This window comes from Crocuta crocuta, unplaced genomic scaffold (genome assembly GCF_008692635.1).
Source record: "Crocuta crocuta isolate KB4526 unplaced genomic scaffold, BGI_CrCroc_1.0 scaffold39, whole genome shotgun sequence".
NCBI lineage: Eukaryota > Metazoa > Chordata > Mammalia > Carnivora > Hyaenidae > Crocuta > Crocuta crocuta.
In genome coordinates, this window is record NW_027533334.1 from 5,013,806 (window position 1) to 5,040,354 (window position 26,549).

The window sequence follows — 26,549 nt, forward strand, 5'->3', positions numbered from 1 at the left end:
GTTTATCCGTAGAAAAACCCCTAAGTTTTATTTCTTTTATTTTTTTTAAAGTTTATTTAATTTTTTAAGTAATTTCTACACCCAATGTGGGGATCATACAACCCCGAGATCAAGAGTCACATGCTCTACAGACTGAGCCAGCCAGGCACCCCCCAAAAAAGCCTCAAGTTTTAGTTCTAGCTCTAACATTAATCAGCTAAGAGACCTCACACAGGTCACTTATTGTCTTTGGGTTTCAATTTTTTTAAGTCATTTTTAAAATCCTTCCCTGAAGGACAGAATATAAATTATTAACTTACTCTAGGGTAGTGAAAAAGCAAAAGAAGAGTTGGCAAAGGTAAGACATAAAATAGGAGAGGAAATGCAGTAAACTCACCAGGACCCTCATCTTAAAACAAGGGGCATCAAGAGACACAACATTAATAACATGAATACAAAAAAACCAGAAACTCCAGTAAATTATTAAAGATGATAGTATTGATCAACAGAAGAACTAAAAATAATAATTTGTCTTAAATTGTTGGGAGGAAGAGAAGGAGGAGTGTAATGCCTAAACTTATCCTTATGTTACATAGTGAGTATATATCATTTATAGCTGATTTACCATGGAATAAAGGAATAGGTGCAGCACCTATATTTATGTGGTAAGTATATGAATATTAAGAAGTGTTCTCTGGGAAAACCCAAGCATGTGTTTTCATTTATACCACATTTGTATTTTACATAGAACTTTAAATCGCTCATTGTTTTAAAACTGTACAGTTATGTATTCTGAAAACAATTTCATCAATGCATTATGTGACCCATGTGTTATTTGACCCCACTGAAATTTTTATTAGCTCTCAAACCCTTGACCTTTTGTGTCACAGCAACATCAAAAAGAACAGCCCTGCAAAAGCAAAGAGCCGCTGGCATGAGCTGCATTTTAAAAGCCGTTCAAATCTTTGATTTTACTACCATGATTGATCTAATTCATTTCAAGCTCTATTGCCTGTAGGCTTTTGGTAATTTATACAAGCAGATATCTCATTTTTAGTGCTATATCTATACAAAGATCATTTTTAAATTTTATTTCTGAGCCTCTTACTTGGTCATGAGAAACACATCGGTAAAGCACCACGTCAACAGTAAGGCTAAGATGGAATGTCTTAGTGACATGCTAATTACAACAACCTTCTGCACCGTGCCACAGACTCTCACTTTTCCAGCCACCATCTGAAAACACGTACCTAGAGATGATCTAACCATGGGTACATTCCTTTCATTCATTCATTCTTATTATTCACTTGCTTATTCGTTCATCCTATAAACATCAACACAAGCCCACTGTGAGTCAAACACAACATTAGACACTGGGGACAGAGAACAAAGCCAGACCCCTGCCTCATGTAGTGGATGGTCCAAGGGGAAGACGGAGGAGTAATCCAGTAATAACCAACCAGTAATAAATGGTCAAGTACAGAGGTCATGAGAACACAGACACAGCACTGAGTCTGGAGGACATGTGTGAAACAAAGCCCGCACAGACAGCGGGATGAGACCATGGACTATAGTTATTCAGTAATGGTAGAGAGAAAGGACTAAAAATTCAAATGTCAAGGATTCAGGGGAATTGAATGATAAAGATCACTGAGAAAGACTACGCCAGGCCTGTTTCTCCTCCTGAACTTTTGGGGTAAAAGTAGACAGAAAATGCTGTCTGCTGCTCCTGGAGATATCCTGACTGCCGAGAACATTCATGTGAGCCACAAATACCTAAATACCTACTATGTTCCTGAGACCATGCTAGGCACTAGTACAAATGCACCAATTGTAGTCCTGTAATCACAGAAGTCAGAGGCTAGATGGGGAGAGGAAGGCAACATAATGGTGCTTGAAAGACTATCACAACATCATCAAATGCTGATCTTTAGGTCAAACAAACAAATAAAAGTATACTTTCCTGGGATCACTTGACTTCTACTATTGTTATTGTTATTACTGACAATAGGCTTATCTTGGCCACAATGTATAAAACACAGCTTTATATCAGCAAATCAGTGATCACTCTGGGGAGCTATGCAGTTGTCTGTGTTTTTGACCTTAGATATCATACACAAATCTTTCTGTAGGGACTATAATTCACGGGGTGAGAGGGAGTGGCGGTGGGGGGGGGGGNCCTCATAAAACCTGCCTAGTACTACAGAAGCCAAAGAGAATAGTGTTCTGGTGCATATTTCCTAAGGTATTAGGGTTCATGCTTGGGTCAGTGAATGACCCAAACATCACATACAGTGGACCACACTCAGACAGGCAGATGCAATGATAATTGTGGCCTTTGTCAGTTCCAAGTCACAACTAAGAGAGCTGAGCTGATAGAATGTGTATATTTACAAGGACCACTTGAGTGGGGCACATCTACTGGCAATATACCATGATAAATAGACTAAATCCTCCCTGGTGGAGCTGTAGCAGTCAATCTCCCAGTAGAGAAGGTCTTTAAAGGTCAAATGAGCTATAACACACTAGATTCTACTTGAACACACTTAGACTAGGTCCTTTTAATGGGAAAGATTCTTAGCAGAAGGTCCAATGGGCTCTCTTTGATTCGTGGTATCCTGATTCTATACAAATTAAACAACATGATAATCTGCCTTCTCTGCTACATTGAGCTGGCAGCTCCCAAAACTATCCTAATAGGCAGGGATTTTATAATAGAGTTGGCACCACTCTCCTCTTGCCTGGCTGCCTGAACCAACAGTGAAGCACAGTTTCAGTGCCCGATGGTATCAATCATAGTTTCGCTGTGCTGCACTTAAAACCTAAATGGTTGAACTTTAACTGCGGTTGGGGGCCGGAGGGGTTGGGGAGGTATGGAAGGACATTAACGAAAACCCTGGCTTGAGAAATGATAAGCATTTATGTGTTTCATCTTGCAAACCCAACCATGTCCCAGCTCCACGCACAGCAGGCAAATGTGAAAGCCATTTTCTTGGAAGTTTATCTACAAAGTACTGTTTGCAAACAGTATGTGTGTTACAGAAACTTAGGGAAAAGGTATGCTTTCTCCCCACCAAATGTTCATCCAAATGTCAAGCACAGAAAATTCTTTTTGACTCCAGTAGGAGCCCTGATTATGTAAAGAGCATATAAATGCCATGAACAACTGGGTCTGTCACCCAATAATTATGAATATTGTATATGTTCATATAATGTTTTCAAAATCTGTTATTAATATTCCTGTAATTCTGACAGCACATAATTTATTCTTTAGAAAAATACTAACCAAATCAGGTGTATCCAGACAGATAATAGATAGTATTTTAATTTTGTGATTGGTTCAAAAATTGACTCAGTTAGAAAGATTGTTTCTTCATATACCAAGACCTTTCCAGAAACAGAGGGAGTCTCATGACAATTGACATTTCTTAATAAAATCTTTTTTTTTACATAGGAATTACAATTCCAGTTTGTAGTTCCTACAAAAGACAAGTGACTTTGCCCAGAATATAATAACTCTCAGTTGCGCACCAAGCCCAAGATTTATCAAAATAAATACAGATCAGTGGGGTTTCGAATTACCACATTAATTTGATTATTAACTCCTAAGATTTTTTTCAAGAGCCTGCTTTTAAAATAAATGGGCCTATCTTTGATTTACAAAAGCAAGTTGAGATTTAAAAAATCATAACATCCGTGATTTGATGGAAAATATTTAGTTTTTCCTTCTTAAACAACGGATTTTGCATTTTAAGATTTTTCTGGTTAAAGATCTGGACAGTTCCTTCTTTCCTTACTTTGAGACTCTGAAGAGCTCTTTTCCAAGAAATCACACAAGCATTAGCCTCCAGATTAGAGCAACATAGCATACAACAAGAAATCAGCATTCTCCCTCTAAAACACAAACAGTATATAAATACATTAAGTGTACTCTTGCCAATTTCCCCACTCTGTTTTCTTCTTGGTTCTTGGAATTATTAAAGACCATATAGATGGCTTTCTTAAATATCAGCATTTTCCTCCATTTTATATGATGATATTTGGGTACAGAGGCAATGCCAAATTAAGACAGAAAGACAGCCTAAAAGTAGACAATATGAACACGTGAACTGTCAATCTTCGGCATTCGTTCACTCATTGCCTTCAGGCATTAATTTAGCAAATGTTTATCAAGTGTTTTCTGTCTGTCCCTGGCATTATACTACACGGTGGGACACGAGAATGATAAGATGAGGGCACCTGGGTGGCTCGGTTGGTTAAGCGTCTGACCTCGGCTCAGGACTTGATCTCATGGTTCTCATGGTTCTTGATGTCATAGGTCTCAAGCCCTACTTTGGGCTCTGTGCTGACAGTTCAGAGCCTGGAACCTGCTTCAGATTCTGTGTCTCCCTCTCTCTCTGCCCCTTGCCCACTCATGTTCTGTCTCTCTCTCTCAAAAATGAATAAACATTTTTAAAAATTGACAGAGTTTGTGATTTTGTTGAGAATCTAAGAAATTTAGATTTTCTGAAGCTTCCATTTATATAGACTTTTAGGGAATTATTTAAAACCTGATAATATAATTCTTTATTTTCTCCTACAGACACTCTGGGTAAGTCTGTATATACATACATACACATTAGGTTTATTCATATAGTCTACCATAATTTTCCATATTCTTTTAGTCCTCAACGTTCTCCATTTCAATAACACACCAAGCTTGTTCCTGGTTGACAGCCTTTCCTATTTGTTGTGCCCTTGATCTCTACACACTGCCCCACACAGTGCCAGCTCCTTCTCATTCAGATTTCAGTCCAATGTCAACTCTTCAAATACTTGCCTTGACTACCCCATCTAGACTTATCTTCCTCCTTCTCTTCCCACCTCAGCCCATGACCAGAAGCAAGCTCTATTACACTCCTCTTTTCTATTTTCTTCATAGTACTTGACATTGTTTGGATTTATCTTGTTGTTTCTCTGTTGAGTGCTTAATTACCCATCTGCTCCACGGGGTTGCAAGCCCATAAGAGGAGGCTCCTGTCTGCCTCAAGGTCACTCTAATCCTAGTGCCAGTCCCATGATAAATACTCAACAAATATTTGTCTAATGAATTAAGAGAAAATCACCTTTCTAAAAAGGCATTTTCCTCTTTATCCATGCTCTTGCTTTCATTAGCCAAACCTCCTAGGGGTTGAGATTGTTTTGAGTAGCTGAAGTCATCAAGACAATACAGTGGAATTAGCTACTCTGATCAGATTTATCCTCAAAATTTATTACCTGTTTGTATATCAACAAACAGAAGCTGAGTACCAACTATATACTCAGGGTGAATATATATGTGTATATATGTACATATATATATGTATGCCATGGAGGATGCTATTTATATATGGTATGGGAAATACGAGAGTGTTCAGTACAGTTCTATCCTCAAGAAAAAAGAGAGATGTAACAGTTTTTGCTATTGTGGAATGTAGATAATTAGATACTAAACTGACTATCCCAGACTATACATTCTGTAAGACTTGATGACAAAGAGAGAAACCGGCAAGTTGGCCAGGGAAGATTTGGTATAGGTGTCATAAGTTGGAAGACAGAGGGATGCTGACTGAAAAGAGCAAAGAGGCCAGCCTTGCGGGAGAGGAGGGTGTGTGTTGGGGAAGTTAGGATGGAGCACAAAGGAAGGAGCCTGTTGAGGGAAGAGGCCAACCATGTGATGTTTATGTCACTGTGATCAAGTCACGAACACCTAATGAGGTCAAGTGTGTATTATCGGGGCCAAGACAGATAGAACTCTGGCGATAGCACCCAATGTCCCAGCTACAAAGAGGACAAGAAGAGTGAGGGCTGAGCAGAGGCCACCAGGTTCAGAAGTAAAGAGGTCCTATATCCCTTCGAGAGGCCTGACTCATGGAGGGAAGGGCAGGAAGCTAGGTTGCTGGGGTGAGACAAGACTTGGAGACAAAGAGAAGGCATCTCAGCTGGGAAGTGTGGTGGAGGAAGGAGGGATGAACGGAACACGGAAAGCAGGTAGCAGAAAGCAGGGCCACGCAGGGGTATTCTTCCAAGATGGAGGAGGTGTTCCCACAATAAGAGAGGGTGAATGTAAGAGGCTGCAGAAAGGTGGAGTGTGGGACCTAAGAGCCTCGGAAGCAAGGATTAAATAAGATTGACTCAAAAGTGAAGTTCTGTAAGAAAAAAGACAGAGCTTTCTCTGGAACTGGAAGCCAAATGAGGGGAAAGCAGAGCAAGGGGAAAAAAATGTACGGGAAGTGCAAAATTAGGTACTTGGTGCAAATCCCAGCACTGTAGCCTTGGACTAATTATTTGCCCTTTCTGAACCTCACTTGCCTCATTTTTAAACAAGTACAAAAATCTCTACCTTGGTAGTGTGACACTCTGAAATGAGATTATGTCTGGGGGACCTGGGTGGCTAAGTCGGTTAAGCATCTAGCTTGATTTCAGCTCACGTTCTGATCTCACAGTTCATGAGTTCGAGCTGCGTGTTGGGGTCTGCACTGTTAGAGCAGGGATTCTCTCTCCCTCTCTCTCTCTCTGCCCCTACACCATTCGGTCGCTCTCTCACACACACACTCTCTCTCTCAAAATAAAGAAATATACATTAAAAAAAAATAAAATAAAATGAGATTAGGTCTTAAACTGTAAAGTGCTGTGAAAACCTAAGGGAGTTTACCCTCCTCCCGTTGCTCCTCTTCTCCGACCCCAAGCCCCTCCTCACCCCGATGGCACAGCCAACAAAGCCACAGCCAGTGTGCTCCCCCCGAGCTGCTCTGCCAGGCTGCCTCTTTATGTCCCCTCCAGCTCCCCAGTTCAAGCCCTCCTTCCTCTCTGGATTCTCTCTCAAGGCATCTTGTGATGCTATCGCCAAATGATTCACAGGCAGGTTAGTTATGATTTACATTAATCTGAGCAGAAAGATATTTAATTGAGGTGAGCTGATTTTTAAAACAGAAAATCTATCTGTGCCCAACACTTCTAGAAGGGTGGAGTCACAGGCTTTGGCAGGGAGAGAGCAAGAGAGAAATCTCTTGGGCAAAACCTTTATTACTCTCCAGAGAGTAGGCTTCTGCCATTCTGCTCTGTCCCCCCCACCATAGCTTGTCAAACAGCATCTGGGATGACGAAGTATGTGGACTTTACATCACAGTGGCATGGGCTGTTGCTTAACTAATGAGCTCCTGGTCAGAGAAAGGATTTAAATACAGACTGAAAAGATTCACTCACTCAAGTTTCTGATCATTTGTGGTTATATGGATCTGTTTTGGTTCATATTTAAGACTTAAACCTTGCTTTGAGTCTGTAATACTGTGGCACATAATTCAAAAAGGCATGAAAGGGTTAACTGTGAAAACACCTCCCACGCTGCATAGTTTTCCAAACAACCACTGGTTTCTTGAGGATCTTTCATAGTTTCTTGTGTATCCTTCTAGAAATATGTCATGCAATATATATCATTATTCTTTTTTCTACAAATGGTACCACAGTAAACATACAGTTATGCATCTCACTTTAATAAAATTTTGAAGATAGCTCTTTTCTTTTTTAAAGAGCTGTGAAATGTGGAGTAATAGCTTCTTTAACATTGGGCTGTTTCCAGTCTTTTCATCTGACAATGATGCAACGCGTGTCTTTCAACATGGATTTTGTACACATGTGCACATATAGATTTTTCGCACTAAATAAGACCACGTCACTGACTATTTTTAATCTGACTTTTGTCCTCACGATTTTACTGAAGTTGCTTTCTTCAAGGCCTCAATAGCAAATTTATAAGCAGGGGCTCTGCAATTTAGTCTGCATCCAGGAGGTCTGGTTAAAATATGGATTACACGGCCCCGTGCCCAAAGTTTCCAGTTCAGTAGGTCTGAGGTCAGAGACCCAAGTATTTGCATTTCTAACCAAATGGAGGCAGATGACAAGCACGGAGGACCAGGCGTTGAGAAACCACTGCCTACTGCACCGACTTCACTAGGCGGTTCTTCCTTCTTCCCCCACTGCACCCCCACTCTCTTTTCCTTCTTCTGTACTCTACTGACCACCCCTCCCTTGTCTGGTTCCTCTTCCAACATGCCAACACGGGGGAGTCTGCAGTCCCATCCTTGACCCTCTCTTGACCACTGTCCAATTCTCTCCATGGCAATCTCGTTCATTCTCATGACTTCTAACCTCCCCTCTTTACAAACAACTCTTAACTTCTCTCCTGCCCCAAATTCCCGGCTCTCCTTGTGCTTTTCACCCCATATCTTCCACCTGACATGCTCCTCTTTCCAACTGCCACATGCTTAAATTACAACTGACCCTTACGACAGAGCTCTTATGCCAAATCCCCCCAATGTCTTCCCTGATCCCATAGACAGGTGATCTCTCTATGTGCTACAGTATTTAGAAGTGAAGTATAAGTGTGTGAGAGAGAGAGAGCGAGAGCGAGAGTGAGAGAGAGAGAGAGAGAGAAGATAAAAGAAATCTGGTAAAATATTAATAATGAGTCCATCTCAGTGAAGGGGTTGTGGCAATAATTGTATCATTCTTCCAACTTTTCATTTGTAACTTAAAAAAAACCTTTTTAACGTTTATTCATTGCTGAGAGACAGAGCATGAGTGGGGAAGGGGCAGAGAGATGGAGACATAGAATCTGAAGCAGGCTCAGAGCTGTCAGCACAGAGCCCGACGTGGGGCTCGAACTCACTAACTGTGAGATTATTACCTGAGCAGAAGTCAGACACTTAACCGACTGAGCCACCCAGGGACCCCTATAAAGTAAAAAGCTGGGGACATTTTTAAATAAAAAAAGAGTTTTCTCCCTTTCCAGAACCTTTGTGGCACTTTAACTCTATTTTCATAAGAATCTCTGTCACTCTTCCACTCATATTGCATTTATTTACAGCTGAGTCTTACTTCTCAGCCTGACCAAAATGTTCTCTGGGAGCAGACACTCTGCCTGGCTTATCTGCCCATGAATTTCCACAGCCTCCCCTAGCACATGATATGCAACAGGCAAGCTGCTTCGAAGGAGTGACTGTCCCTTTGCCAGAGATAATGTAGAATATATTACTGCTAGATCCTCCTTGATACAAAAAGCAGGGTTAAAAGAATACATGCTTTATTTAGCCCAAGGGTGGAGTTCCGGCTCTGCTCTGCATTTTAGCTGTGCGACTTTAACTAAGCGAGCTAACTTCTCTGGGCTTCAAATTCATTACTTAAATGAAAAATGTTATCCACTTAAGATATGAATATTGTGTAATGTATATAAAGCAACTGGCAGAGTGCCTTGTCTGTAGTAATCATTGAATAAATATTAACCTGGGTGCATGTGCGTGTGTGCCTGCATACACACACGCGCGTGCACACACACACACACACACACACACACACCACCATCAGTCTATGAAATCCAAATCTGTAACCTAATTCTCTGCACATGTATAATAATTCATGCATGGAAGCTACAGAGCCCTAAGCAGAATTCCGTCCAGAAGCATGGATACTCTACATCCTCACAAAAGATCAGGCCATTGATAGTTTCAGGGAGATGCCTTCCACAGATTATTCCTTCTATATATGAACTAACTCTAGCTTTAGAGCTTTTCCTACCAACCATTACCTTGTAAAACTGAAACAAAGGCATGGCTTTGTTTAAGTTCAATACCAAAGACTCCAGCAAATGTTTACCTTTCCCTTTTAAAACTTCCTTCACCCACACCACGCCCCAGCAAACACATAAAAATGCCATTTGCCCTGCTTCGTAGTGTGTATCTGGACCTTTCAAGACCCCTCCCTGGAGCCTCCCCCAAATCTTTCTTTGCCTCTGAGACCATGAAAGATGCCTTATAATATTCTCTAACCTTCCGTAAGATGACTTGTTTAAAATTAGGCTCTACTGAGACAAAAAATTGGGATGTAACTTTTTCTTCCTTAGTAATAGCAATCAATCTCATTTCATCCCAGCTCCCCAGATGGCTGGCAGGAGGCTGGGGGGTAGGGGAATGAACTAGGTCATGAACTCGTGGGGCATCAGGAGTCTGGTCTTCCTTAGCCAGTACTTTGGCTTCTTTTTACATCCCGAAAATCAATATTTACATATCTTGTCTTCTCCCTTGGTATCCAGCACAGAGTTTGGCAGAAAGAGAATACAGTCCATTTAGAAACATCCCCTCAGAAGGCAAGATTTGCCAAGACTACCAAGGCAATAATTTTCCAAGTGCTGTGAGATGGCCCAATACAAACTGATTAACTACTTTAAACCAAAAGGAAGTACTCAAACGGAGAGAGAAGGAAGGAGGGATATAACAAATTTGGGACGACTTAATGGATTCACCATGATTTGGTGAATTTCAAGCCAGTCTTTCAATTAGCATAAACTTCTTTCCCACAAAAAGAGACTGGATAATTTGCAATATACACGATGGTTAGAGCATTTACATTTTCCCAACTTAGTATTTTCACACAGGCTATGGTCAATACACTGGTGTTTCTACCAGCCTGTCTGTTAAGCTACTAAAATGGAGATGATGAAGACAGAAAAGCTGTCTTTCCCATCCATTAGCAGTTGATGGAGCAAAAAGCTAAGCTTCACTTGCTGACCGCTAGCTGTACCTTGAAAAGACAGCACCGGGAAGAGAAAGGGTTAACCCAGACATGAAGAAAAGGTAGCACCCTGAAGTATATGAGGACAGAGTAAGTCAAGTAAGTCACCATCCACGACAGCTTTCCTCACATCTCACAACGTGAAGGAATTCATGACACAGGACACATCAAATGCCCTTCATCCCAGGCAGCTCTAGGGCCATGCTGGGACATTAAATGAGCTCCATTTTCTTCTCTTTTTTTATTTTGAGAGAGAGACAGAGAGAGAGTGTGCATGTGCGAGTGGGCGAGAAGCAGAGGGAGACAGTGAGAGGATCCTACGCAGGCTCCACACTCAGCACGGAGCCCAGTGCCGGGCTCGATCCCACAATCCCGGGATCATGACCTGAGCCGAAATCAAAAGTAAGATGCTCAACTGACTGAGGCACCCAGGAGCCCCTCCATTTTCTTTTTTAGAAATGGATTTACAAATACAGGACATAACTTTTTATTCCCAACTTCCGTTTTGATTTTCCAGCTCAACCAGCCGACTCATGTCAGCATATCCATGTTTCCATCCCTCAGACCAGGTCTCAGTTCTCATATAATATTCCCTTGGGATCAGAGCAAAATCAGATATAAATGCAATAAATAAAAGGCACAAATATTAAGGGAAATAAGGCTCAGAAGAAATAGCAACATGTACCCCCTCACCTTGAATTTCCTTACACTTTCAAAAATTACATAGAAATCTCTTCCATAAACCCAACACATTTAAAGCCTCCAAAGGGACCCCGAAGTCAAGGAATATATCTCTAAAATGAATATTGCTTATGCGTAAATATTTACTTTGAATTTACTAGATTGGTAAATTCAGGCTTTTGTTTATTGGATTTCTTAAGTTGCAAACATAAAGCTAAAAGCCATTGTGTGCCTCCTGTAGCTTTTATTTTCTCTAATGATAATCCTCCTTCTTGCCTTGAATTTTTTTTTCATGTTGTACTTCCCACACGGTATTGCCAACAAGAGAGAAGAATAGTCTTCCTGGTTCATAACAGAAACAAAAGCATACAAGGAAAGTGTACAAAATTAACGCAAATGAATATGAAAATGGAATTCAGGATACCAAGGAAAGCAGCTGGAGAGAAGCAAGGAGTATAAACGTATATCGTTGTAGCAAAGAAAACACTGGGATGTCTCAGAGTTACATTACAAAGCATGTACCGATCTTTAATTAATACAAAGTGAGTGTGCAAATGAGATCACTAATGTAAGGCTAACACACACACACACACACACACTCAGTTGAACAGTCCTCACTCCCATATTCATTCTAATCAATAACATGTATGATATCAAGAGAAAATGTACCAGGGCAACCAAAGGCGTGGACAGACCAGCGAACCCATCTCATTGGCGGGCAGGAAGGAGACCAAGTGGCAAAATCATGATGACTTGATTGAACTGCTTTGTTCAAGGAGATGGGGCTAACCATTTGTTTTCTTGTTTTCTGGAGCTGTACTCCATAAATTGCTTTGAGAAGAAAAATCATGGTGTGCTTTGGTCTAAAAAAAAATGCAGATTTCCCTCTCATGGGATGATTAAAAGCATGGACTCTGGACTCAGAAGGATATATGTTTAAAGTCCACCTTGTCTACTTGCCTAATCTTGCAGTGCCTGCTATGTACAAAGTCGATATTTAGTGGCATCAGAATCTGAGATTCACAAGAAAATGATCCATGACGTCTCACAGCCTCTCTGCTCCCCACCCTGTCCTGACCAGGTCTGAGCCCTGCCCACCCCCAATCTCAGCACAAAAATTTAACAGGAATAAAAATATATGCCTTATTTGTGTCCTTAACCCTTTCTAAAACTGCAATGACTTCCTGCCTAAAAGCTCCTCCCTGAGCCCCCAAATGCAGGAAGAACATTCACTGCTGATGTGGCAGAGTAGAAGGCTGGACTAGCAAGCCCCCCAAACCCTTCCCGCAAATGGGCACAGAGAGGGGGAGAAACGGGGGAGGCACCAATCTGGTGGGTGATCCCTGCCACTGCAAACACAGGTGACAAGCAGCAAAGAGTAACCCAGGAGTGCCAGAATTTCCTATCATTGGAATACAATAGATTCTTTCAAAAATCAGGGATAGGAGATGGGGTAGTAGTGGGTTGATCTAACTGCTTGATTATTTAGCGACGCTGGTTGAGGAAGGGGGGAACACTGTTACTCGATCGAGATGATTCTAAAAGGCTTGGATGCAGAGGGATTAAAAAAGGCCTCATGGAAAGAAGCCTCCTTCACCTTAGCTTATAAACCACAGGCAGGGTGAAGCATAGAAATGGGAGAGAAAGTGCTATGGTGTTCTAGTGGAAAAGACTCAGAAAGGAAGTTTGTTCCTCGGAGCACCAAGTAGCATCAAGTAAATTCTCTGCGGTCACAAGAGAGGCATTTGTAGCACATGGAGGTTTCCTGAAATCACCATGAACAGAGAAAACAGCACCAGACAAAAATAAGGGGCCCAGTTTCAAGAATCTCTTTAGAAATCTGGGAGAAAGGGGAGTCTGTAATTAGGGTTTGCTGCCCTCCGGCTCTGGCGGTGATGTCATTGCCTAAAGAAAGGCAGTGCTCAGTGCCAGGAATCTGAGCTCACCGCTCTCCAATAATTCAATACGGTCTTGCATGGGAATTCCTCGTCTTGGGGATTAGCGAGCAACAAATCTACTTTGTAGGCACCAACGTTTGGCTAAGGGAAAAAAGAGGAAACTGAAGCTCGGAAGGGGCAATTCTCAAATCTAGTTGTTCCAGCGCCAGGACGAGTGTCTGACTGCCGGAACCCCATTTCAGCGCTATCACCCTGTGCACCGGGCCCCGTCAGTCTCCGATCTGACCTCACCCACCCAGGTACAAGCTGAGTCCTGCCCAGAGACCCCAAGACACCAGTTCGTGTGACGGGGCTTCCAGACTGCACAGACCCTGAGGGGAAGAGAATGTCCTGTTGCAGACTCTTTCTGCTGCCCGTGTCATTGCGCAGGGGGACACTGTGGCACAACCAGCAAAACCGGTTCTGGGTAGAAGAACTCTGACGGCTCTGCCAGGACGGCTCTGCCAGGACCATGCGGCGTGACCGAGACTGGGAACCTGCAGTTAATCCCCAGGCCTCATTCTCACTAATAGTTTTAACACCTTCCCTGGCCCAACGCTTTCCTATAGCTAAGTCGAAAGATTATAGTTTCACATCCTTGCTTTTCTTGTGTTTCTCTAAAGGAGAGCTAGAAACACAACGTAAGACAGAGACAAAAGAGAAAGAGTTGGAACTGTGCTCTCAAAAAACTCATAAACTTTTATCATCGGGTCTTGATTATACATATGTGGTAAGACTACCAAATACCAGACTGTTATTTTTTTTTCTTTAATGAATGCCCTGAACCTTAAATGTCCAAATAAAACCTCTTCTTTAACGCAGTTATCATAGGAAAACATATGGTTTTCTCACATGCTGCTGTTGTGACTCAAACTACATTTGTAATGTCTCTTCTGACATTGCTTTCTTTTTTTTAAATTTTTTAAAATGTTTTATTTATTTCTGAGATAGAGAGAGAGACAGCATGAGCAGGGGAGGGTCAGAGAGAGAGGGAGACACAGAATCCGAAGCAGGCTTCAGGCTCTGAGCTGTCAGCACAGAGTCCGATGCGGGGCTCAAACACATGAACTGTGAGATCATGACCTGAGCCGAAGTTGGATGCTTAACCGACTGAGCCACCCAGGTGCCCCAGACATTGCTTTCTTTAAAGCTGGTAAAGCTGGTTTTAAATGAGAAATCTCATTTGTAAACCTGAGTGGTATTATCAAACTTGTTGATATGTATTTAGATTTGGACCCAAGTGATTTCTGATATTTTTCTTTAATGTTTATTTATTTTTGAGAGAGAGACAGAGAGACAGAGTGGGAGTGGGGGAGGGGCAGAGAGAGAGGGAGATACAGAATCTGAAGCAGGCTCCAGGCTCTGAGCTGTCAGCACAGAGCGAGATGTAGGGCTCAAACTTACAAACTGTGAGATCATGACCTGAGCTGAAGTAGGGACAGTTAACCAAAGGAGCCAACGAGGCACCCTAATTTCTGATATTTTTCTTTAAACTTAGTCAAAGATCAAGATTTACCACCATTGTGGGCATTGAAAAGGTCACAGCAGCTCTCTTTAACAGAGCTAACACACGTCGAGCTTTGACCTGCTGCCAAATGTCAGTTCAACCCAAAATTAACTACCTTGCAGGTTCACCACAGAACCTCCATCATTTAAGCCATCACCTCTTATTAGGCATTTTCTTTATAAGACTCCTACTGACACATTCACCCACTAGCACTCATCATCACAGACTGCCTGATCATGAAAACTGGGGCTATGATCACAGTTCACATTTATAGCTTGCTTTACACTGACAAGGCACTTTCTTTCTTTTTTTTTAATGCTTATTTATTTATTTGGGGGAGGGGCGCAGAGAGAGAGAGAGAGACAGAGAGAGAGAGAGAGAGGGAGAGAGAGAATCCCAAGCAGGCTCTGTGATGTCAGTGCAAACCCCAATGCAGGGCTCGATCTTACAAACCTTGAGATCATGACCTGAGCCGAAATCAAGAGTCTCGAGAGTCGGACCCTTAACCGACTGAGCCATCCAGGCGCCCATGACAAGGCACTTTCAATGATAGGATCCCCCTATCTTCTTGATCCCTATGTTCCCTAGAGAGTTGGCCTGCCTCTCACCCCTCCCACTGTTGTGGGGGTATTGGTTCTCCTGTCGCCTCTCCCTGAGCCCTGGATCTTCCCGGAGTGTAATCCCAGCACAGAGACCACTGGAAAAGTGCTCTGTGTTTGTATGTGGGAGGGAACTGAGGCCCGGGGGGTCAGATGACTTGCCGAGGACTCCAACCCCCACCCCATGGCTCCATTGCACAGATGGCCTTTTCATGATCCACCCCAGTAATCTAGGGAATGGAGCATTAATGGGGAGACAAGATTTGAGTAAGGAACTTTCAATGGAGGTGGAGTGAACCTAGAAGACAAACTTTCCCTACAGTTCTGTGTGGGACCTGACCTCTCATCCGTTCATTGCAAGGCCTACTTCCTTCCCTTGGATGAACTGAGCCTCTGGAACATTCTCCAGACTGTTCTGGCACTCCATTACTGCTTACCCATTTGGTCTCCTTTCTTGGGCCTAAATCCAATTTCATTTACATGGTTTCATACCTGAGTGAAATGAGACACTGAACACTTCATCTTGTCCATAACTCATGCCTGCAAACTCCCATCCAGCTTCCTTTCTCACCCAGCCTTCCCCCTGCTCGAAGGCAGTAAAGTATTGAAGGAAACTGTTTACGTTGATCTTTTAATTAGTTTGAAAACAAGAGTCTTCTAACACCCTCCTAAATGGTACATAACTGAGGCAGAAAACAAGCTTAGGCTTCATCTGAAACCTTCTCTTGAGTGCAAAAGAAGGATCAAGGATCAGAAGCTAAAAGACACAGAAAGAAGAGTGAGCAGAGTCTGTAGTTTTCATAAAATCAAAGAGACTCGAAGTCTGGAAAACAGATCTGAATATCCACGAGTCTTACTTTTTTTTACCCAAATCAGGGCAATGATGGACGTCTATCCTCAAGGCACAACTTACCGGAGATTTTACCGTTGCCCTTCCTAACCATACTGGCACCAGGAAAAAAAAGACAAAAAGTTGAAGCAGTCACCATTAAAGACAAGGTTCAATGTCATGACGCCGGCTCTACCACAGGGAGTGAAGGTCGGAGACCTATAGCCCTGCTTTCTGTACCTGTCCCTCAAGCGGGTTCTGCCTGGAGAGTCATGGGGCCAGAAGGCCTGCTCATTCACTTACCTATGCAGACATTAGCTCTGAACACCTTTCTGCCTCTGTGGAAGGCAGCAGTCAGGGCTCTTTGGGGGAATCTGCAGTGTAGGTAGACAAGGTTTTCTGGCGGAGCCTTGTCAGTGCCACTTGCTAAAATAAAGCCCAGGGAGCTAGAGGACTGGGGAGGGGTGTGCAGCCTGGTGCATCCCACGGGAGGTCACAGAGAAACACACACACTCCTTTGTCTCCTTTATCCTCCAAAATGCAATTTAACTGCACATAACTGAATGTGCTGTGCGTAACTTCCAGAGAAAGATAACAGGTTCATTTCTTTTTTTTTTTTTTTCTGGCTTGAGTTAACAGATCTTTCCGTACTTATAAAGCCTGCTGTAAAAGAATCATCTGCAGGGAACGGTGACATTGTTGAAAAGGCACGAGAAATGAAGCAACGCTATTTTTTCACTCACCTTTGCCTCTTCATTCACGTCCCAGGTGAAGGAAACGGCGTTATACGCAATCTCCTCGATGTTTCCAATCGTATTAAAGCTCTCCTTGTAATCAGCTGTCACATTAAAAAAGAAAAGGGTTTTAAGAGTATAAGAGTTACTTGGTGACATGTACTTAACTGTCATTTTCCAATGAGGAGATTTAAACTTTGCCTACTCTTCCGGCTATCTCTTAGCAACAGTTAAGGATTTGTGCTTGCTGATATTCTTTTACTAACATTTACTTGACGAAAATGTTCCTCTATTAGCAGAGTAAATGTAGGTGAAGCAATATTCCTAAGAGATTTGTTTATTGGTTTCATTTTTTATGACGTTTATACAATTACTAATTTTTTGCCCTCCTGAATCCCTGGTCACCTATCCACTCCCTCACCTACTCAAAACATGCCTGCAGCTTAGTTGTGCTGGAAGGTGCCAGAGTTGTGCATAGTGATGGTTTTGTAGAACAGCATATGCTGGTTATCGGACAGGCAGTGTCCACGGGAACCCAGGGAAGAGAGCTCAGGAGACTGCAAGGAAACATTTTTTTTTTTTTTACTTCTCTTTGGATGTAGGTACAGAGTTGTGTTAATCATACTCAGCTCACTCTTACCACTTACCCATTTAAAGCCTTCTTTTATTTCTCTGCTTATGCATATATTTATGTACTCATTTTTCTCGTCACTATCCTCTCCCACAAACGCAGCAGCTATCGATGTGTTTGCTATGTGTGCTTAGGAAATACACCGAGTTGATTGGCCCATGTGTGTAGCTCTTATTTTCAGGAGTTGGGTTGTGCTGTGGCTAGAGTTGCCAGATCTAGCAATTATTTGGGATATACTTATCCTGAAGAAGGATCTGTTGTTTGCCAGTAATTCAAATTTAACTGGGCACCTTATATTTTATCTGGCAGCCATAGCTAGGAACCTCTTCAGATCTAATCCCACTACTGGAGGCATGCCTATTTCTAACAGCAGCTACACAGAATTCTGTGGTAACCATAAGCCACTAGTGACTTATCCCCTCTCAGCAGATAAGGACCCTTTGATAGTGTCCAGCTTTCTGGGACACAGACTCAACTGCACCTAAAGTCCTTACTACCCACAATCGCCACCGTCACTGTCATTATTTGGCTTTAAGGTCTGGACATGATCTTCCTCCTTTTTTGTTTGTTTAATTTTTTACATTTATTTATTTTTGAGAGATCGAGAGGGAGAGAAGGAGGGATGGAGGGAAGGAGGGGCAGAGAAAGAGGGAAAGAGAGAATCTCAGGCAGGCTCCGCACTGTCAGCACAGAGCCTGAAGCCTGATTCAGGGCTGGGACCCATGAAACTGGAGATCAGGACCCAATCCGAAATCAACAGTCACTCAACCAACTGAGCCGCCCAGGCGCCCTGATATTCCTAGTTTTAACCCTCACTACCACCTGAGTGTTTTAGCTTTATGCTTACCATCTGCATGTCCCCCCTACTTTTGGCCTACTTTAATTCCGTACTGAATAAACGTGGGCCGTGTCCTACCTGGCCAGCAACATGGTCCACAGCCCACCTGCTTTCCTCTGAGGTCTGGTTCATTCACAACGTGGTCACCTCATCACAAATGTTCTTTCTCTCAAAGCCCCCATCATGACTTTTCTAAAAAGTCAGATCATCTGCTTTTTATAATTTTTCTCAAGACTAAAACTTACACCATGACCTATCATGTCCTTCACAATTGGGCCTGGACATCTCTCTGGGCCCTCACACTCCAGGCCCACAGTGTGGGCCAGGGGAAGATTCAATTCTAATGACACTGGACATGTTTTTGTTTATAAAATCTTTCTAGGGGCGCCTGGGTAGCCCAGTCGGTTAAGCGTCCGACTTCAGCTCAGGTCATGATCTCACGGTTCGTGGGTTCGAGCCCTGCGTTGTGCTCTGTGCTGACATCTCAGAGCCTGGAACCTGTTTAGGGTTCTGTGTCTCCTTCTCTCTCTCTGCCCCTCCTCCACTCATACTCTGTCGGTCCTTCTCAAAAATAAATAAACATTAAAAAAATTTTTTCAGGGGCATCTGGGTGGCTCAGTTGGTTGAGTGTCTGACTTTGGCTCAGGTCATGATCTCACAGTTCGTGGGTTTGAGCCCCTCATTGGGCTCTGTGCTGAGCCAGCTCAGAGCCTGAAGTCTGTTTCAGATTCTGTGTCTCCCTCTCTTTCTGACCCTCCTCTGCTCATGGCTGTCTCTCTCTCTCTCAGAAATTAAAACAAAAAACATTAAAAATTTTTTTCAGATAAATAAATAAAATCTGAGGTTTTGTTTTTTTGTTTTTTTTTTCTGTGCTAGGACAGGAGCTAGGTGTTAGGATGGACTCCCAGGATGCATCAAGTGTCTGTTGCCTACAAAATCGGACATGGTTCTGCCCAAAGGGTCATCTTTTCTGGCTGTGTCCTTCTAGGTTGCTGTGTCACCCCACGGCTGGTGGCTTCTTGAGGCTTTAACAAGCTGTCTGTGTTTGTGCTGTGACATTTTGAAGTCTGCTTTCCTAACGCTCACATATCCGGTCATTTTTATCCATTTCCTCCTCATTTATTGTAAAATCCAAGTTCATGTGATCCTTTATCAAGATTTTTCACCCCTTTCTTACAGTAATGCAACTCTTCGTGCTTGTGTGAATCGGGCGGAGAGAAGCGGTAGGTCCTGTTTGCTTTTTCTATCCGTGGACATGGATAGAGGGTTAATCACAGAAAAACCTACTTTTTAAAGTGCTCTCCAGAATGGCCCTCCAGGCCCATTCTCTAGAAGGCACTGTGCCAATCTAGATTCCTCTAGAATCCCAGTTCTCCCTTTTCTCACCAAATTTCCACATTTTTTTTTTTTTTTTTTTTTNTTCTTCTTCCACTTGTGAGTTCAAGCATCTCTTCACATCCAGGATAGCTAAACAGGTGTTGGCTTATATAAACTGCCTGCTCATGGCCTTTGTCCATGTTTCTATTGATTCCCCCAGGGAAACTTTAAAGCAAAACTATGTATCTTTACATTTTATTATTATTATTATTATTATTATTATTAAGAAAGAGAGAGACCATGCATGCATGCCTGAGTTGGGGAGGGGTAGAAGGAAAGGGGAGAGAATCTCAAGCAGGCTCCACACCCAGCTTGGAGCTTGACTCAGGGCTTGATCTCGACTACGAGATCATGATCTGAGCTGAAATCAAAAGCTGGACGCTTAACTGACTGAGCCATACAGGCACTCCCGTCTTTACATTTTAAGTAAAGCATAGACACTTTGATACAAAAGCATGTGTATTCACCATAAAGACCACAATCTACTCCACAAACAACCACAAAAAACACATCTGTGTATATATTTCCTGTTTCCTCCTTCAGTCTCTGTCTCCCTTTCTCCAAAATATGTAAATATTTTACACAACATTGTAACAATTATTTTTAATTTGCTTTTCCCCCCTTAATACTTCTTCAGCATCTTTCCATGTCAATAAGTAAACTTGTGGAAAATACTTATAATTGCCAAATACTATTATACTAAATTTTAAAAAGTGCCATAAATTTACTTTGCTCTTGTTGGTCACTTTAATGATGTCCAATACTTTGCTACCATAAATAGTACTGCATTTAATTATCTTTATGGCTAAATATTTACATATACTTCATTATTTCATTAAGATCTATTGTCAGAATTAAAATTAACAGGTCAAAGGCAAATATATATTTTTTTATAATTTTTTAAAACTTATTTATTTTTGAGAGACAGAGCCCAAGTAGGGGAGGAGCAGAGAGAGAGGGAGACACAGAATTCGAAGCAGGCTCCAGGCTCTGAGCTGTCAGCACAGAGCCTGACACAGGGCTCAAAACCACAGACGTGAGATCATGACCTGAGTCTAAGTTGGACACTTAACTGCTGAGCCACCCATGTGCCCCAAAGGCAAATATATTTTTAAGGCTTTTAATTCATTTTATCAAATTGCTCCTGGGAAGTTGAAACAATTCAACTTCACAGTAACAATGTAGGAGTCCCTGTTTCCTCAAAAAGTCTCTTTCCAAAATGATAGGCAAAACCTGAAAACTCCATTATTTTACTTTGCAATTCCCTAACTGCAAAAGAGGTGGAAGAGGCTTTCATTTACTGTCTGGCTTTGTGTGTGTGTGTGTTTTTTAAATATTCTTTCTCTTTGTTTTTAAAATTTATTCATTTATGGCAACAGTTTCTTTTTTATATAGTTACTAGAGTTACTTTATTTATTTATTTTTTACAAATAGTTTATTGTCAAGTTGGTTTCCGGATAACACCCAGTGCTCATCCCCCCAAGTGCCCTCCTCCATGCCCATCTCCCCCCTCCCCCCACATCCGTCAGTCCTCAGTTTGTTTCTCAGTATTCAAGAGCCTCTCATGGTTTGCCTCTCTCCCTTTCCCCCACCATTTCTCCCCTTCTTCTCCCCCATGGTCCTCCGTCAAGTTCCTCCTAATCCTCCTATACGTGCAAACATATGATATTTGTCCTTCTCTGCCTGACTTATTTCACTAAGCATAACACCCTCAAGGTCCATCCATGTTGCTACACATGGCCAGATTTCATGTTTCTCATTGTATGGCAACAGTTTCTTGTTCTACCCTTTGCTCATTTTTCTCTTAGGGTATTCAATTTTCTTATCGATTTTAAAGTATTTAAAGCTAAGAGAAAAATAGAAAGCAAAGGGAAACAATTGTCATGTCCTACAAATTTAGAATAAGGCTTTATGGCTTTAATTGGGATGATTTTAAATGCAAACCTGTGCTTTTAGCAGACCAGCCAATCTCTTAAAATTTTGAAGGGGGAAGTAGACTGCTAAATTTAAAGAAAGTGAGTTCCTTAATTCTTCATAACTATTTGTTTTAAAAGACAACCTTGCAATTTTGTTTTGAAGTGTTTGATAAGCATTTTTTAACAGCTTTAGGTGAAATTTTATTTAAAATTTTTTTTTAATGTTTTAATGTTAAAAACCAAATGTCATATTTAGAAATGTAGACAAAACAAAGCTGTTTGGTCAAACACTTTGACCAAGGATCTTAAATACAAATGCAATACAAATCCAATGCTCTCTGCATCCCCTAATCATGCATAGGGCCTCTGTCAGTTTCTATCATATTCACTTCATCAACAAATAAATATATTGAACAAATATGTATTGTGTGTCCACTATGTACCAGGCAGTGTCCTCACGCTGGGGATACAGCAAGAAACATGATTAGGTCCCTGATCATGTGGCTTTTATAGTCCAGGAGGAGAAAACATAAATAAGTAGACAAATAAATGAACAACACAACTACGTTTAATATGCTTTTTTATGCCAATAACAAAATCCCAGAACACTGGTAAGGCTACTTTTTACTGAGTGGTTACCTTATCTTGTTTATTTCCTTCATACCATGTGCCAATATTTTATTTATCTGTTTACTTATTTATTTATTTATTTTTTAAATGTTTTTTTATTTATTTTTAGGAGAGAGAGAGAGACAGCGTGAGCAGGGGAGGGTCAGAGAGAGAGGGAGTCACAGACTGAAACAGGCTCCAGGCTCTGAGCTGGCAGTCAGCACAGAGCCCGACGCGGGGCTCGAACCCACAAACCGTGAGATCATGACCCAAGCGAAAGTCAGATGCTTAACCGACTAAGCCACCCAGGCGCCCCTGTTTACTTATTTATTATCAGCATTTCCTATTAGCTATTTGTTCTATGAGACCAAGGAACTTCTCTTAAATGCTGCTATTTTTTCAGTGCTTAACATCATACAGATAAGACATACTCCATAAATCTGCTGAATAATGGGGTAAGTGAATGAATGAATGAATGAATGAATGTATACACAACTATTCTAAACCAAATACATAACCTGAGACTGATCTCACACCTTCTTGTTTAACCTTATGCAATGTAAGAAAGGTCTGCTCATCTTTAATCTCTAGCCATTCCTACAGATGGTAAAATAGCTCTGCTATCATTCAGGACTACACAAGTTTTCTAAAACTAAACAGCTTACGCACATCGATGTTGGCTTGTCCACATGCTCTTTTGGTCCAATGAAGATAGTGCTAATAGCTATATCTCCCATTTCTGAAAACTGTGTTACTGTTGTTTGCTTAAGGGTTTATGACTCATAGTATAGTAACAGGAACTCAGCAACCTGTTACTAAGCCTTCCTTATTTCCTCACAAAAGCTTCTTAAACCCAAATTTTGCAGATGTTGATAGTTGCCATTAGTAAAAGGTACTGTAAATGAGCTGGCAAATAGGCTTAGTTTCCTGCCATAACAAATTACCACAAGGTTGGTAGTTTAAAACAACAGAAATTCATTCTCTGGAGGCCAGACTTCCCAAACAAGGTGTTGGCAGGGTTCATTCCTTCTGGAGACTCTGACGGTTGATAGGTCTCATGTCTTTCTCCTCGCTTGTGGTGGTGGCTGGTAATCCTTAGTGTGCCTTGACTTATAGACTCGTCCTTCTCATCTCTGCCTCTGTCTTCACATGGTGTTCTCGTCTGTGTCTCTGTGTCTGTTCCCCTCTTCTCTTCCCTTCTAAGGACTTGTCATTGGATTTAGGGCTTACCCTAATCCAGGATGACCTCATCTTGAGAACCTCAACTGAATGACATCTGTAAAAATTCTTGTTCCCAAATAAAGGCCTATTTATTTAAAGGTTCTCGGAGTTAGGACATGGACAGAGCATTATTTGAGGTCACCATTCAACCTCTTGCACCTGGGATTCACTTCTATAACTAGACGTCAGGTGATTTGAGCACCTGTTCTTGCACAATAGCCACCAGAGCTGAAAAGTAATCAACCCACTCAAAAAAAAAAAATTATAAAGCACTTAATTTTGAACATATTGCATTTTGAGTGTATGTTTTTCCCCCCTAAAAGAAGATAAGGCAACATAAAAACTACATGTTTTGTACCCTGGGTTGTAAATAACTATAGAATACTAACTAACATCTAAAAAGAATGAGGATATAATAGGAAAATGGCTTAGATGCTTCCAAAAATCAGCACGTTTGAACAAAATTATAATTGGCTGAAACAGATTTCTAAAAAAAAAGTATGCTAATTTAATCTGAATTTTAAAGGTAATTCTTACTTTTTTTTCAAGTAGGCTTCATGCCCAGCATGGAGCCCAACGTGGGGCTTGAACTCATGTCCCTAAGAACAAGACCTGAGCTGAGATCAAGAGCTTAACTGACTGAGCCACCCTGGTGGCCCTAAAGTAGTTCTAATTAATATCAATAATTTATACACAAAAGAATGACCCTAAAGTACACAACTAATCTGAAGCATGAAAAAGAATGAAACCACGGAAGAAATGGGAGTCTATCTAATGAAATAAGATAAGAGTGAAGTTGATATCATTGTTAATGTCATGTTGCTAGTGAGAGTCAAACTTTCCAGGATCCTCTCTCAGGCTGTATATGTCCTTAAAATGTCAGAGTAAAGCGTATAGAAATGCACAGCCATACACATTCTCTAGGGCCTGTAGGATGTTCCCCAAAGATGTAGAGTGAATATTCCTGGTTTCCCAAAGCTTAAAGGCTTTGTGTGGGTGTTCTATAGCAGTGCTTCGCAAATGTCGGGGAGCACCACAATTGCCTGCAGTGCTGTGGGAAAATGTAGATGTCCAGGCCCACCCCCAGAGATTATGATTCACTAGGTCTGGGATGTGACAAAGACTGTACCTTTCTAATAAGCTCCCACCAGATGGGGCTGAGGCTGCTGGTTTGGGGTCTACCCTGTGGGCAGCACTGTTCTGTGGCAAATTGAAATGATTGACTCCTTTGGGTGCACCTGATTCAGTCCACATATAGTCTTAGAAAAAGTGACATCTGTCACTGAGGTCCTTTATCAACTATCGATGAGACCCATGTGACAATGATTCCCCCTTGAGTGGATAAAAACCACACATATAGGAGAACAAAGCATTTACCTACATGATGAGACCTGAGTAGCACTTGCTCCAAGATGCCTGCCTGCTCTCATGCCTGGAATCCTACCCGGAAACATCCATCCCTTTGGGTAAGGATATTGTCATCTCATGACATTAAAATGCAAATACTCTTGGGATAACAATAACCACCATACACCAAGAGCTTACTGAGTGCCAAGCATGTGCCAAGTCTTTTACCAACACAAGCTCATTTAATCCTCACAACTGCTCTGTGAGGTAGGTATTAGCATCATCCTCCTACAGAGAAGTTAAGTGGCTCGTAGATCACATGGCTGGTAAGAGGCCAACCTATGATGTGAATCTGGGTCTGTCTGTTGCTAAGGGCCATACTATTAATCATTGCCTACATTAATCTTGCAAATTAAACAATAAGTTGTCACCAGATATTAATACTTTGTAGGGAAAAACCACAGCACATCCTACATGGCAACTAGCTGGTTGAGAAGCACTTGGGGAAGTTCCATGAGGCAGAGACTGGACACTTTGGGACCACTGTAAATTCCTCAACAAAGCAGGGCAGGATTGAGTGCTGGAGTGGAGAGGAAGCAAAGAAGGCATATCCCGAAGGCACCATGAAGATGGAAAGAAAAGTTCAGCAGTTAGCACCTCTGAGTAAACAAGAGGTTTGAGGAGAAAGATGGCCAACTACAGTGTTTTAGTGAAGGACCTTTTGAGCATGGGCGGATGAGCTGTGCTTTTCATCTATATTTCTGGCAAGTTACATTCTGCGGAGAAATGATGGGATTCAATTCTATTTTAATTGTTGTGAAAAGCATGATGGTGAATCCTTTTTGCTGTCTTATTCTTTTATGTTTTGCATATCATCGGCAGTCTGTTAATCGGTTTTTAGACTCAGACTTTTGTAGGCTGAGTTTTCTTCAAACTGTATATGTAAGCATGATTCTGGAATGCCGTGAAAGTTACTGTTAATTCCCTCACTTTAATTAAGTTTCACGTGCTTGGTAAATTATAACTATCCTTTTTAATTAGTTTTTGTATATATTGTTGGAGATGAAAAGGAATGGTATAATTAATATAAAAATTGTTTCTCTTCCGAAAGGTGTGGATTCTGTCTGGGCTAGTGAAATAATGAGCCCTGGAATGCTGAAGATGGCTGAGGGCACTATTGCCAATTCAGTGTGCATACCCTGCAGCCTAAGAAGAGGTTGTTTGTTTAAAAAAAAAAAAAAGCCAAAGACTTGGGGCGCCTGGGTGGCTCAGTCACTTGAGCGTCTAACTCTTGATTTTGGCTGTGATCAGGATCTCACGGTTGTGAGACTGAGCCCTGCGTCGATCTGGGTGTGGAGACTGTTTAAAATTCTCTCTCTCCCTCCCTCTACCACTCATGCTCTGTCTCTCTCTTAAAAAAAAAAAAAGAAAGAAAGAAAAAAGAAAAAGACAGACTATAGGAGGAGCCAATTTATGAGGCAGTGTCCAAAACATAGGAAGAAAGGACATTGGGGTGGAGACACACAGACCCAAATTTAATTTCTGTCCTCTTCTCAACAAGCCCTGTGACTGAGTGAGTTATGGAACCTCTCTGAACATGTATTGTCTTATCTACAAAAGGGAGACAATCTCTAAGAAGACCCTTCAGTGGGTGAGAGGTACAACACTGGCCCCTAGGGTATCCCCTCCACCCGTCCTCAAACATCTGCTTCCCTCTGTCTAGAAGACCGCATAGAACCAGCTCAAATTCCGGAAACATT

General features: G+C 41.7%; 1 protein-coding gene across 2 annotated transcripts in view; it reads right to left on the bottom strand.

Annotated features, from left to right (window-relative positions):
* Positions 1–26,549, bottom strand: part of GRHL2 (grainyhead like transcription factor 2) — a 165,990-nt gene that overhangs the window by 44,202 nt on the left and 95,239 nt on the right. For both annotated transcript variants that reach the window (XM_077748240.1, XM_077748239.1), the window contains exon 8: positions 16,860–16,954. In XM_077748240.1, coding sequence (XP_077604366.1) covers positions 16,860–16,954 — 95 coding nt within the window. The remainder of the gene's footprint in view (positions 1–16,859; positions 16,955–26,549) is intronic.